The sequence below is a fragment of the Chanodichthys erythropterus genome, chromosome 12 (assembly GCF_024489055.1).
Source record: "Chanodichthys erythropterus isolate Z2021 chromosome 12, ASM2448905v1, whole genome shotgun sequence".
In the NCBI taxonomy this organism is placed as follows: Eukaryota; Metazoa; Chordata; class Actinopteri; order Cypriniformes; family Xenocyprididae; genus Chanodichthys; species Chanodichthys erythropterus.
In genome coordinates, this window is record NC_090232.1 from 15,274,772 (window position 1) to 15,287,872 (window position 13,101).

Consider the following 13,101-nt stretch of genomic DNA (forward strand, 5'->3'; position numbering starts at 1 on the left):
TAAAAGGACTGGTGCACATAGGCTGGAGAAATAATGCCAAAAAAGGCGTTTCAGAGTTCAGAGCAACTTATTACATTTGAATTGCATTGTTGAAAGTTTATGACAACAAATATTTTTTTTTCTTTGAAATAATGTGCAGAGATGTGCCAGAAACATGTATTAAGAGAGTGAATAGGGTCAATTTTGATTTTGTGTTGACTTTAAATTTTAAACCTGAACCCACCTATAGGTAAACACTATTGGCTAGGTTTAAAGTAGGGGACTTATGTAGGCTTATGTGTGTAAATGTTAGTGTAACTATGTTAATAGGTTACTCAATGTGCACCCCACACCCATTCTGGTAATCTTGACCCCAGGCGTACAATTACACCCAGAAACCCACAACTTCTTTCTTTCTTAAACCTCAAATCAGTCTTCTATCCATTTTTTTCCATCTCATTCCATGCATTCCTCAGCGTCCTATATATAATGCAAATTTGTTATCTTATCTCCTAATCTCTCAGTAATAGCAAGTCGTCCCGCAATCAATTCTTCTTATCCAAACAGGTTAAAAAAAACACCAAGGATACTTCACAAATTTTAGCACTTCTACTCCAGAAACCTCACATACCGTCTAGGAAACGCACAAATATTTCACTTTCTTTCCACTTATTAAAAAAAAGAAAGACTTTACTTTAGGGAAAGTTGACAGTTTTAGCACTTGTGTCACCCACAGTGATTGATAGTGAGCACAAAGGAGGTGAGATGTTGCTGTGAGGAATGCACCAGCTGCTACTGAGCCCCAGGGGGCGGGACTTGTAAAAAGGGCGTGGTATATTTTCCCACCTCACAGCTGTTTGGCTGATAACAGTAAAGCAATGTTTCTCTCTACCCGCCCACCCCTTTTCCAGCATACCGTATTTCATAGAATAGAGTTACATGTCGTTTTTAATGGAAAATGTTGCTTTTGAATGTCTACCGAAAAACTATTTTTTTTAATCATACCTGATAACATTAAAAAGCATTTGAGCACATGCTAATAGGTTATTTGCATGTGCTTGAACTGCCATCAAAACTATTGCATTTGGATTTGATTAAAATCTGTTTGGTTTTGCGACTTATTACTATTTCGTTTTATTACTTACTCGTTTGTCCTGATCCTTCATATATTTTTTTCTTCGCCCTGTTTATATTTGAACAGTTTTGCAAACCTGTGGTCTTCTGCAATGTAACAGTTCCCATGTTGACCATAATGTTATATAAACTCCAACGCACCAAGCACAATCTCATTTATAGAACAGCCATGTTATGTAACTCTGATATCACCTTTTGGACTTACTCCTTTCCATGTACCCTGGCAAAATGTGATTCATCTATTACTTTGCTCTCAGTATATCAGTAAGGACCAATCAAAAGGTTTTCTTTATAACCATGGAACTGACTTTTCCACCTACTCACTCTTTCAATATTCATCTTTCCATTTTCTCTTATCTGAGAGTTTCCGCTCCCTCTCTCTTAGGAGGAATACGGGGGCAGGTCACTGATAGGGAGGGAATGGTTTCTAATGCAGCGTGCTTGGAGACTGATGCTGACAGACCAGTTTTTAGACTAGAGAAGGAGGAAAGTAGTTGAAGATTGTTGGGTTTTAGGGGAGAGGAGAGGGCAGGAGGAGAAGATGGGCTCCTCGGGTAGCAAACCTGGCCTAAAGAAGCTTCCTGGCTCCAAGAAGAATCAAAAGGTGCTGTCTAGTTTCTCTCAATTTTGAGTGGTTATTTTGCAACTACTGGTTTGGAAGATTTACTAGTTACTACTCTGTTTCTCAGCAACTTCTTTCTCAAAATGTAGGCTTTTTTGATTCTTAACAGCAGAACCATTGTTAGGTTTGTTAGGTGATTGTTTGGGAAGAGTTGTGTATCATGTGTTGTTCATCTGTGATTACGTTTGGAGTAATATATTTTGTTTATGGTTCACATTCCAGTTTATTATCAGAAGTTGTATTCAGAATTTAAAACCGTATAGTGCACAATCATGTCTATGCATTTTCCCAGTCTGTAGAAAGTGTTTGTTGTGTGTTTTGTCCATGCAGAGTGTGTGTTTAAGTAATTCAGAGGTGTAAACTCCAGTCCTCTTATCTAAGGCCATAAATCTGAGTGTAAAAGTAACAATATCATTGAGTTTGACTGCAGTATGGAAGTGAGATTTGTGTGTCAGCATGTTCTGTTAAGTTTGTCTATCACGTGTTCGGCAGTCTTTGACAGTGTTTATCATAGTCTGGGAGAGATTACTATGTTCTATGTGATCTTTGGCTATGTAGAGGTTACTGTAACATTAATTGTTGCTTGATCACAGACACACACATACGTCTTTCCTGGAACATTTAAATCAGCCTCACACTGACCCTTGATCACACCTGCTGATAAGAAACTGATTGAGATGGTTCATATCCAACAACAACAGCCCATTCTGCCCATACTGACAGTGTCTAGCTGAGAGCCACACGTAATACATGACATCATTGCAAAGGCTTGGGGATTGTAGCATGTTTAAACATAGTTAGAATTTAAGGGTGAGTAAGTGTGTAAGATGAATAATAAAATGTGTTGGCTTTTTTAAATCATCTGTGGGGTTGATTTGAAGCATATCTTGAACTTTGTAGAAGTTTTGGGGAAATTTCAGTGAGTGATCTGCAGCTTTCAGTAGTTCTCAAAGTTTGGACCACTGGTGGTCTGTGAAGGATTCCAAGTGGTTGTCTCTCTCATATTTATGTTGCTTCTAAATAAATAAACTTATTATAATAGACAAAAAAGTACCAACATTAAATGACTGATTAATCAGTGAATTAATTGATTAAGTTAGCATTAATTTGTGATTAAACTGTGTCTGATCCAGTGTCTTGTTTAACAAACAATTGGCTCATTTAAGTTCTTGGGCTATAAGTATAGCAATACTTAAAGGTGCAATATGTAAGAATTTTGCAGTAAAATATCTAAAAACCACCAGGTCAGTTTTATATATTTTGTTCACTTGAGTAATTAAAATATCCCAAATGTATGCAACTATTTGTAAATCATTAGAAAATTGCAATTTTAACCAAGGCTCTGTCCGGGACGTGTGAGGAGTCGCCTGTCAATTGCGTCATACCTGCGTTACCCTCAGTTTCCTGTTTTATTTTGTAGAAACCATGGAAACACCAAAGACGCTTTAATATTTTACATGTTTTAATAGACAAGGGAACATCTGTTTTGATACATTTATAGACAGAAAACTAACTATTGTTGTATAGCTCAACCTGTTTAGTTTTTTTTTTTTTTTTTGTGAGTACCATGCTTTACCATGCCTCAGATAAAAACACTATTTTGTCAAGTAGCTAACACAGCAGCTTTATTTTTTAGTAACAGTAATACAGAATTTTCTCCATCATACAATACGTTTTAAAATTAATTGCATGCCATTTATCAACACAAGCCATCCAGCCATCTAGTTTACTGCAGAGTGGAACAAGTGTCTCACAGCAGCCACCGAGCGAACGCACAGAGTAACGTTATAACATCACTTTCAACACCAAATGTATCTAATATGATAAACAGAGCTGTGTTACCTCATACTCATGACCGGAAAAAGCAGAAGCGGCGCCGGCGACTGTGGCATATTAATAGTCCCGCTGCTCGTGAGGCGTGTGTTGCGCAGTCACTCCAGCGGCCTCGTTCAGCTCCCACGACACTCGGTCCTGCTCTGCTTCATACTACAGTAACGTTAATAATTGAATCCATGAACATGATTCCTTCCCCAGTCCTATCCCAATTGTTTTCCACCGGCTGTGAAGTGAAGACCACATGTCCCAAGATTCCACATTCAAACTTGGCGTCATCAAACTACGCCTTTGTTGTGAATAGAAAATTTTACATATTGCAACTTTAATTTCAATTAAAGAATGGAAAATTTGGGGTATTTGGTCTTTTGAATTAGTTCTTATATTTTTATATTCTCAATTTTCCTCTATTCACAGTTTAATTTTTAGTGTAAGTTTTAGTGATTTTGTCATGCTTTTTATCTTTACCTTTTTTAAAATATTTGTTTAATTTTTTTTTTTTTTTGTAGTAATTGTAGTACTTCAGCTTAAACATTTTATTTCTGTTAGTTACAAGTGTTCTAATATATTTAAGTTTTTCATCTAATATTTATATTCAATTAAAGAAAATGCGTTTTTTTTTTTAATGAATGAAATAAATAGATAAAAACATTGTCCCCTAAATTTGGTTTATTAAATCAGATCTGCCACATGAAAAAGTTTTAAGAAATATTGCAATGAGACAAGCTTTACTTCTAAAAATATTTAAAACAACACTTTTCTTTTTGTATTATACATTTGTATACATTTTGTATTATACAAAAATTATTCAGTAAGCTAGATGGAATATTTATACTTTCAAAAAATATATTATCTTAAAAATTATTTACTCTATATTCTATTATTTTGTATTTTATTCTGTTTATTTTATATATTTAAGTCTAAAATCTTTGTTATACACGTTATCAGCCATCCTTTTACATTTTCTTAAATGGTTTGAATGACTGTTCTTTGGTTTTGTTTCTTCTGTCATTTGTTACAGCGTGAGGTGGCAATCAAACAGAGGGAAGAACTTTCCGTTCAACTCAACAACCTGCAAGAGCAACTGGGTAAGCAACACATGTCCAGTCAAATACTCTAAGGCTTGGTTTCTATGTCCCTTCCCAAAGCTCACAGAATGTAAGCTTTCATCTTGGTTAGATAGCTGTCATTTAGCAGGTGCTTTTATTCAAAGTGACTTGAAGAACACTAATTGTAGGGAAAGTCTCTGTGAGAAACCTTGGGATAACTGCTTTGCTCAAGGGCACAATCCTGATAAAATAGGGCTGAGTGAGTGTCTAGTTTCGGGGTCACACCTACTTGAGATTGTAGAATGTTTTTTTGGGGTTTTTTTCTTACAGATAATTTACCCAAGCTATATTTAGAGGCCAGAATATCATCGAAACTTGAGATTGGGCTCTTTTGGGCTAAGCCCTGTCATTGTGGCTACAAGCATCACTCAAATTGTCTTTAGAAATGTAAAATTCTAGTAATCTATGTATTATTTCATTGTCTATGTTATCATTGACACCATTTATCATGTGTATGAGGCTTTATTGCCTTGGCGTGATTTGCCAGTCATGTAATTGCTGTTCGATGATGTTCCTACATTCCACAATGAGGCTGTTTCGTGTTTTATCCTGTTGTATGCTCTTCTGATGAGCGTTGTATTGATGGAACTGTACAGCTCAGTGTTTCGGAATTAGGAAACCGATATGAATTACCACAAGGCAATTACACTCCACCTGTTTTATTACACCCTGTAGACATCTGGAAGCCTTTTACTATGTTTGGAGATGGTGTATTTATTTGTATGTGTTAGCAACAAAATATGACTCCTCGATGCGTTTGTACCTTGAACACAAATACACACACATTCTTGGCAAGCCTGGACACACACATTTCTAATGCTGTAAAATGTTAAGGATGTGCTGCTTGTTATGTTTAATTAGTCTGGCCTTACGAACTGTCATGGCCTTTGGCTTCAGGACAAGTGTGAAGGATGTGTGTGGCGAATGAGGAATTTTTCACTCACACTGGCTTCTGTACGGTGTCTGAAGGTGCAGTTGGCCAAGTGACACTCTGATCCTAAAGTTTACTGCCCTTTACCTTGCATAATTCAAAGAAATATTTATCACAAGTCTTCAAAAACATATGCTAGCTAATACATGCATGCTAGACTTGTCCACTGAAAATTTGAGGGGATTCGTAACTTCACTCTTCAGACCTTGTAAATGTAATTTTGGTGTAAATGTATAGACCCCTTAATCGTCACTGACGTCACCGCTCCGATCATAAATAATACTTGTGTTTGCAGTGCACACTTCATTCAGGTAAAATAATCGATGCATATGTAATGGTGTGTTGGTTTTATCTTGTACAAATCAGCAAGTTTCTGTTTTATAGGTGAAAAATCGCCAACTTTCAGCGCACTAGCTAGCTTAAATGTTAAACAAACATACAGCGATAAATGTGTGTGCCATCCTTTGAATGGTCTCTTAAAATAATCCACATTGCTAGCCATAATCATAGTTAGCCCAGCGTTAGGTTACATTAGACAATAAGCCTTGACAAAATTCCCAGAACCATCCAAAAGTAATTCATATCTTGTCTAGGAAATATCCAAAACTTAAGTTAATTTACAAAAATAGCTGTCACGGTCCCGCAGAGTCAGTGACTGTACATATTCGGACAGTTCTGAACCTTCTTCTGCATCTATGTTTAATAAATCCCTCCTAAAACATGCTAGCTTACGCTTGTCAACATTGAGTCCAGCGTCTCTTTTTGCCTCCAGCTAAGCCCCGCCCACCAGGAAACGTTGCAATGTTTACAAACTTTTAAGGGGTCTATCCGCTTGTTAAGTCATGACGTAAGGAATGCCGTTTCCGGGTCGAAGCCTCGACTCATTTCACTTGAGAATGCCATCGACGGCCGTTTATGAGCGCTAATTAGTCATATTAAACATTAATCATTTTAAAAAGTTAAACATTTTAAATACTTACAGTCTACACAACAGTCTCCTTGCTCACAGCGTCACAGACATTAATATTTTAACAATTTATAAAAGATGATTCACTGTCTGGATATCTGGAATTTTGGTGTGGAGATAAAGGTTATGATTATATTTTTTTTGTAGTATTACACCACATCGTGTATGTATATTAGCACCATTTGTTGTTTTCTTGTGTTATTCTTGTGGCGTTAGGACCCGGAAGCGCTGCCGTGTGATGTCAGACTTAACAACCGAATAGGTGGTTCAATCCTCTAGATTAGAATATAATTCTTATACCACAGTAGGTTTTAGATTTTAATCTGGATTTTAATCAATATTTAGGGAATTTGGTACACTATCATTCAAATGTCTGATATTGGTGAAATGTTTTTTTATGTTTTTTGAAAGAAGTTTGCTCACCAAGGCTGCATTTATTTGATCAGTAAAAAAGTAATATTGAGAAATATTATTACAGTTTAAAACTTACTATCTTGATATATTTTGAATTATCATTCCTACATTCCTACAGTACATTATATTGGCAAAGCTGCATTTTCAGCAGCCATTACTCCAGTCTTCAGTCACATGATCCTTTAGAAATCATTCTAAAATGCTGATTTCATGCTAACATTTCATTTCTTTTTATTATTGATGTTGAACACTCTTTTTTTTATTTTTATATATATATATATATATTACATTGTAAAAATTTACAATGTAATAGTCTTTCCATTTACATTCACTTTTGATTAATTTAATGTGCCCTTGCTGAATAAAAGTATACATTTTTCAAAAAAAGAAATACAATAATAATACTTTAAAAAAAAAAAAATAATAATAATAAAAAAAGACCATTTAGAATTGAACTACCCACGCAGGCCTTCTAAATGTCATTTCTGGTGTAAATGTACTAGTGGTTCAGTTACTAGTTACCAGTGTGTTCTAGGTTCCATTCAGATTTCAGAAAGACTCTTTTGTGAATTGAGCCACTGGTACATTCTGGATTCTGTTAGAAGATTCTACTGACTCTTTAGAGAATGGAACCATCAAAACCTTCTAGACTTGATTCAATTTGAGATTTTTAAACTATTTTTTGTCAGTCGGTAGAATTCTGACTCCTTAGAGTATTTTTCCACCAGTACATTCTAGATTCTATTCTGGATTTCTGTTCTGGTGTGTTCTAGATTCTACTGTCTCTTTAGAGAATGTAACCATCAGAACATTCTAGATTCGGTTAAAATTAAATTTGCAGTACAATAGTCAGTACACTTTAGAAATAGAATCTAGAATGTACTGATGGTTTCTAGAATCTGTTCAGGGTTCCAAAGTTAGAATGAAGACCAGATCCTTTAAGACTCAAAACCAATACCGAACTCCCCAAGGCCAAGGTTTAGGTCGAGACCTGTTCAAAATGTATTGTAGTGAACTGAAAGAGAAAAGGCAGAATTTATTCCAGCATTCATTTCAATTAACCATAGTGTGTTAAAAATAAACTGGAGACCCAGATCCAGACCGAGCCACTGAGCAATAAGACCAAGGTCAAGTTCATATAGTCTTGAGAGTTCTGATGACCAAGACCACAAGTTTAAGACTCATCCTCTTTCTAACATGTCCCTCTCCTTCACTCATTCCCCAGGTAACTCTGTCTCATGTTGTGAGCAGTTGGAGAGAGAAAAGGAGGAGGTGCGTGTGACTTTGGAGGCATTGTTTCAGAAACTACAGGAGCAGCATCAGACAGAACTACAGCAGCTGGAGGAGAGACTGAAGGACTTCTACTCTGCAGAATGGGACAAGACCCACGAGGCCTATCAGAGAGAGGCGGATAAATGCAGGGCGCTCATGCAGCAGCAGGTAGGATCTTACCTGGGCTTATGTCACAAAGAAATCACAAGTGTTATGTAATCATGTTAAACTATTCAAATCACAGAGCTCTAATCATGCAATTATGTGTGAGTGCTTTTTTAATGTTTGCACTCTTTTTATGTGTATGTCTGTCTTTATAAATTAATCATGGATGACTGTGAATGAATGCATCTGCTCTGCAGTATCAACCGGCACAATTCTTTCATTGTAAGGTGGCAATGATGATGAGTATGGTTTCTACTGACAGGTGGATGATGTGAGGAACAAACAAGAAGCTCTGAGGAACCAACAGGAAGTGGCACACTCTGAGCAGATAGCAAAACTGAAACATGAACATGAAACTTCACTTGCAGGTAATTTCACTGCACTCATGAAAAAGCCTATTGTTTAACCTTTCATTTAATGTACTGTATTTTGAATTTTATGTAATCTGTTCTGTCAGACGAGGAAGAGCAATCAGATTTTTGTTGTTCCTTTTCCAGAGCTCAGGAAGAATCATGAACAGGACATGCAAGAACTTGATAAAACAGTGAAGGAATCTGAGGCTATGCTCAATGTATGCATCACCATCTTACCATTTAACTTTCAAATATGAATAATATGTTAAAATAACTTGCTATTAAACTTCTAAATGTATAGTATTGAGTTATTTACACAAATTGCAAATTGAAAATATTGTGTACGTATCCTGGCTTTTAGGTGGTTGTTTATTCAATCACTGTTCTCTCCCCTACAGGAGAAAATTCAGACTTTGACAGCAGAAAACAAGGCTTTGAAAGAAAGATTGAGAGAGGAGGAGGAGTGGAGGAGAGCTCTGGCAGACAAAAGTCAGGTAAAATTTGCACTTTTGCAATGATTTGCATTAATCACAGTAAAAGAACTGAGCTGGTAAACAGTTTGAATTTAAATAACTGGTTTTATGTGTATACTTACCACAAGAAGTCAGCACAAAAAACTACCAGTAATATAGAATTACAGTGTTTATCAATATTTTGAAGTGGCTTTTGTATTTATATCTTCACTTTTTATTTTCATTTTAATTTTTATTAGTTTATATATATTTATATTTAGGGTTATTTTTTATTTAAATTTTAGATAGTAATTTTAGATGGCCTTGTGATGCCATCCCAAAGAGACACAAAATCACTTTCACGGACCTTTACCTTGATAGCTGTTTCATGCTGGTGTAATGACCTGCCTAACTCAATCCGATCTGCTTAGTATTTACCCATTTTCAAGAAACGTCTGAAGATGCATCTTTTTCATGAACACTTGACCCATTAATACTAACACTTACTATTATATATATCTTTAAAAAAAACACCTTGTTACATTTACTGTGCTAGACTAACTGGGACTAGTCACTTATATATTGTATATATTGGGACTAGTCCCTTATATATAGCACTTATATATTGCCCTATTGTTGGTTTGATTGCTTCTATTTTTCTTTCTCCTCATTTATAAGTTGTTTCGGATAAAAGCATCTGCTAAATGATAAATTAAATAAATGTAGTAATATAAATGTAGTATTTTATTTCACTTAATTGGCAATGCTACATTTCTAATTTTTATTTAAGTTTTTTTAAGGTTACATTTTTTCATCTAATATCTATATTTTATTTTATTTCAGCTATATTTCTATATAAAAAAATAATTTGTAGTTTCAGTTTTATTTAACAATAACAATAATCTACTAATGCATCCTAATACAGTCCATTACAAATGTTTTCATTTACATGGTTCTTTTGCTTCGGCAAGCTTGTCAATAACAACGTCCCCAACCGTACTTTCGAGGGGGCTACTGTGACCCATGCCAAGCCTGTGATCTGTAGAGACGTTCAGTGTACTTTTTTGTAGTCCCATGCGGTGTGAAACACAAACTGAGCACCTGTTTCTCTGTGTGCAGAAGGACGCCCACACACTCTATTTGGAACAGGAGCTGGAGAGTCTCAGAGCTGTGCTGGAAATAAAGACCAACCAGATACACCAGCAAGACAAGAAACTCATGCAGATGGACAAACTGGTGAGATGGTGTACAGATGTTTATTTATATATAATATAATATAATATAATATAATATAATATAATATAATATAATATAATATAATATAATATAATATAATATAATATATAAATATATATATATATATATATATATATAATATATAATTATACCCTGTCAGATATTTACTGATTGATCACCTTATAAAATAGTTCATTGCTTTATTTACTTTCCCTTATGTCTTTAAATTTCACACTGAGAAATTTAAAATATATTCTTTTGCGTTCTTTTGTGTTTGTGAATAAAGAAATGCATGCAGGTTTGTAATGACATGAGGGTGGATAAATGATAACAGAACGTTAATTTTTTAACAAACTATCCCATTAGGGTAGTAACATGCCATATACAGACAAACCAAAATGTATTCAGACACCTTGAACATTTCATTCATTAATACAGTTTATTCACTATAGTTAAAAATGGTAATAAAATATGACAAGATCTCAGAGTTAAATTGTGTCAGAAAAAAAAAAATTATCTTAATTATGTCAGATAACACTTAAGCAAAAATGGTCAAGTCAAAGTGTCTGAATAATTTTTGATATAATTGATAGAATAATTGATTTTTATCAACTTTACTGGCAGTCCACTGTATGATGAATTTTTGGGTATAATATGTCACAGTTTACTTTATTTTGCTATCCTCACTTACATAAATGAACTATAGTGTCCTGCACACACTAGTACAAATATAAAAAATATCAAAAATGTCTGAATAATTTTTGGTTTCACTGTATATGAAAAATTTCTCAAGGGAGCATAAACTCAATGCAAATACATTAATTTAATTTAATTTAATTTTGAGTAGTATACATTAGTATAGTGTCTGTTTCATTAATAAATATGTTAATGTTTTTATCATTTTTCACAGATTGATGATAATTTGAAACTGGAAGAGTGTTTAAAGAAAGTCCAGCAGGAGAACGAGGACTACAAGGCTAGGATGGACAAACACGCTGCACTTTCAAAGTAAGATTAAAAAAACTGAGGCATTTAATTTGTCATCTTCAGTATTTCTGGGATCCAGCAGCATTTTCTTTCTAAAATTAGTGTATTATTTTCTCAAAGCAGAGAATTTCAAACCTTGCTTTTTTTCTGTTTGACTGTAGGCAGCTCTCCACAGAACAGGCTGTGTTACAACAGACCCTACAGAAAGAGTCAAAGGTCAACAAACGGCTATCTATGGAGAACGAGGAGCTGCTGTGGAAACTACACAACGGAGACCTCTGCAGCCCTCGACGCCTCTCACCCTCCTCTCCCTTCCCCTCGCCCCGAAACTCTGCCTCCTTCTCCACAACCCCGATATCACCCAGATAACCTCTGTACTCAGACCACCCTCACTCAGAGGCACCTATGGACCTTTTGGCCATTTTATTCCTATACTAGGACTTGTACAGTTTGTAAAGACTTGTAAGGTTTATAAATGTTCCCTTTCCCAGTTAAAGACAATGATGCACAGTTGCACTTCTAGATCAAGGAATTGCCTTGTTCAGTTACATGCTTGTTTGTTCTTTTCTGTATGTCTGTCTCTCCCTCTCTTTCACATATATACTCACAGATTCCTCTGAGGAGGGAACATACCTCAGGGCTTGTACATAGTGTACCTCTTCCTCGGACTGCCATTTTCTGTTATACTTGTGCTCTATCTTTTCTTTTTTTAATTAAAAATGGTTTGTACATAGTAAGTAAAAGATGTAAAGCAGTCCTTTCTTTGTATGCTCACAAGAACACTATGATATTTGCAAAAAGTATGGAAAACAGGATGCAAAGTCCTCTATTTGTTTGATTTGATTATTTTTTTAGAGCGTGTATATAGAAGGTTTTGATCAGATAGGGAAAAAAGGACTTCTCAAGAAAGAACCATAAAAATGTCAACCTCACCTTTAACTGGATTGCATATAGATCCAGATTTCTGTTCCTAATATTGTGGAATGTATTTTCTTCTCTCCCAAACTGTGTCCAGTGCCCCCCACATCCAGAACGCTTTAGGTGTGAATGTGTCCCTATCTCAACCGCAGTGCCCTTCTTTGTTTTATTTTATTATTATTTTTTTAAAGAATGCATTAAATTTCTGGATGTTTATCCTTGTATTTTGTCTTGTTTATTGTAATGCAAATAACACATGTTTAATTACTTACTGATTATTACATTTTGCAATTTGTTTAAAGGAGTACTAAAGACAATGCAATAGAGATGAAATACACAGATGAAATACCAGGGAGTTAAAATATGACAAAGATTTATGAGAAACTATATTCTGAAGAGAGCATCACAAAATATGATATTTTGAAGAATGTTGATAACCAGTTTTGGTTCCCACTGACTTACATTTGTATTATTTATTTATTTATTTTTTAATAAAATGGAAGTCAATGGGAATATATTCCGTTGGAACGACGTGACTGAGCAAATAATGACAGAATTTTCATTTTTGGGTGAACGATCCCTTTAACCTACTCTGCCACCTAGTGGTTAATGTTAAAACTTTTCACTGTAAGCGGAATGGCAAATCATGTATTATTCATTGCATGAGAGTGACCTCTAGTGGACATAAATGGAAATGCAAAGTGTTGTGCTCTGTAAGTGGACTACTGA

The 13,101-nt window shown here is 35.0% G+C and overlaps 1 protein-coding gene across 2 annotated transcripts in view; it reads left to right on the plus strand.

Moving 5' to 3' along the window:
* The window catches only part of mtus1b (microtubule associated tumor suppressor 1b), a 54,703-nt gene extending 42,129 nt beyond the window's left edge, over window positions 1-12,574 (plus strand). For both annotated transcript variants that reach the window (XM_067403769.1, XM_067403770.1), the window contains exons 8-15: window positions 4,590-4,656; window positions 8,215-8,429; window positions 8,689-8,794; window positions 8,924-8,997; window positions 9,178-9,273; window positions 10,351-10,467; window positions 11,378-11,475; window positions 11,616-12,574. In XM_067403769.1, coding sequence (XP_067259870.1) covers window positions 4,590-4,656; window positions 8,215-8,429; window positions 8,689-8,794; window positions 8,924-8,997; window positions 9,178-9,273; window positions 10,351-10,467; window positions 11,378-11,475; window positions 11,616-11,823 — 981 coding nt within the window. In that variant the 3' untranslated portion in view covers window positions 11,824-12,574. The remainder of the gene's footprint in view (window positions 1-4,589; window positions 4,657-8,214; window positions 8,430-8,688; window positions 8,795-8,923; window positions 8,998-9,177; window positions 9,274-10,350; window positions 10,468-11,377; window positions 11,476-11,615) is intronic.
* The last annotated feature ends 527 nt before the right edge of the window (window positions 12,575-13,101 follow it).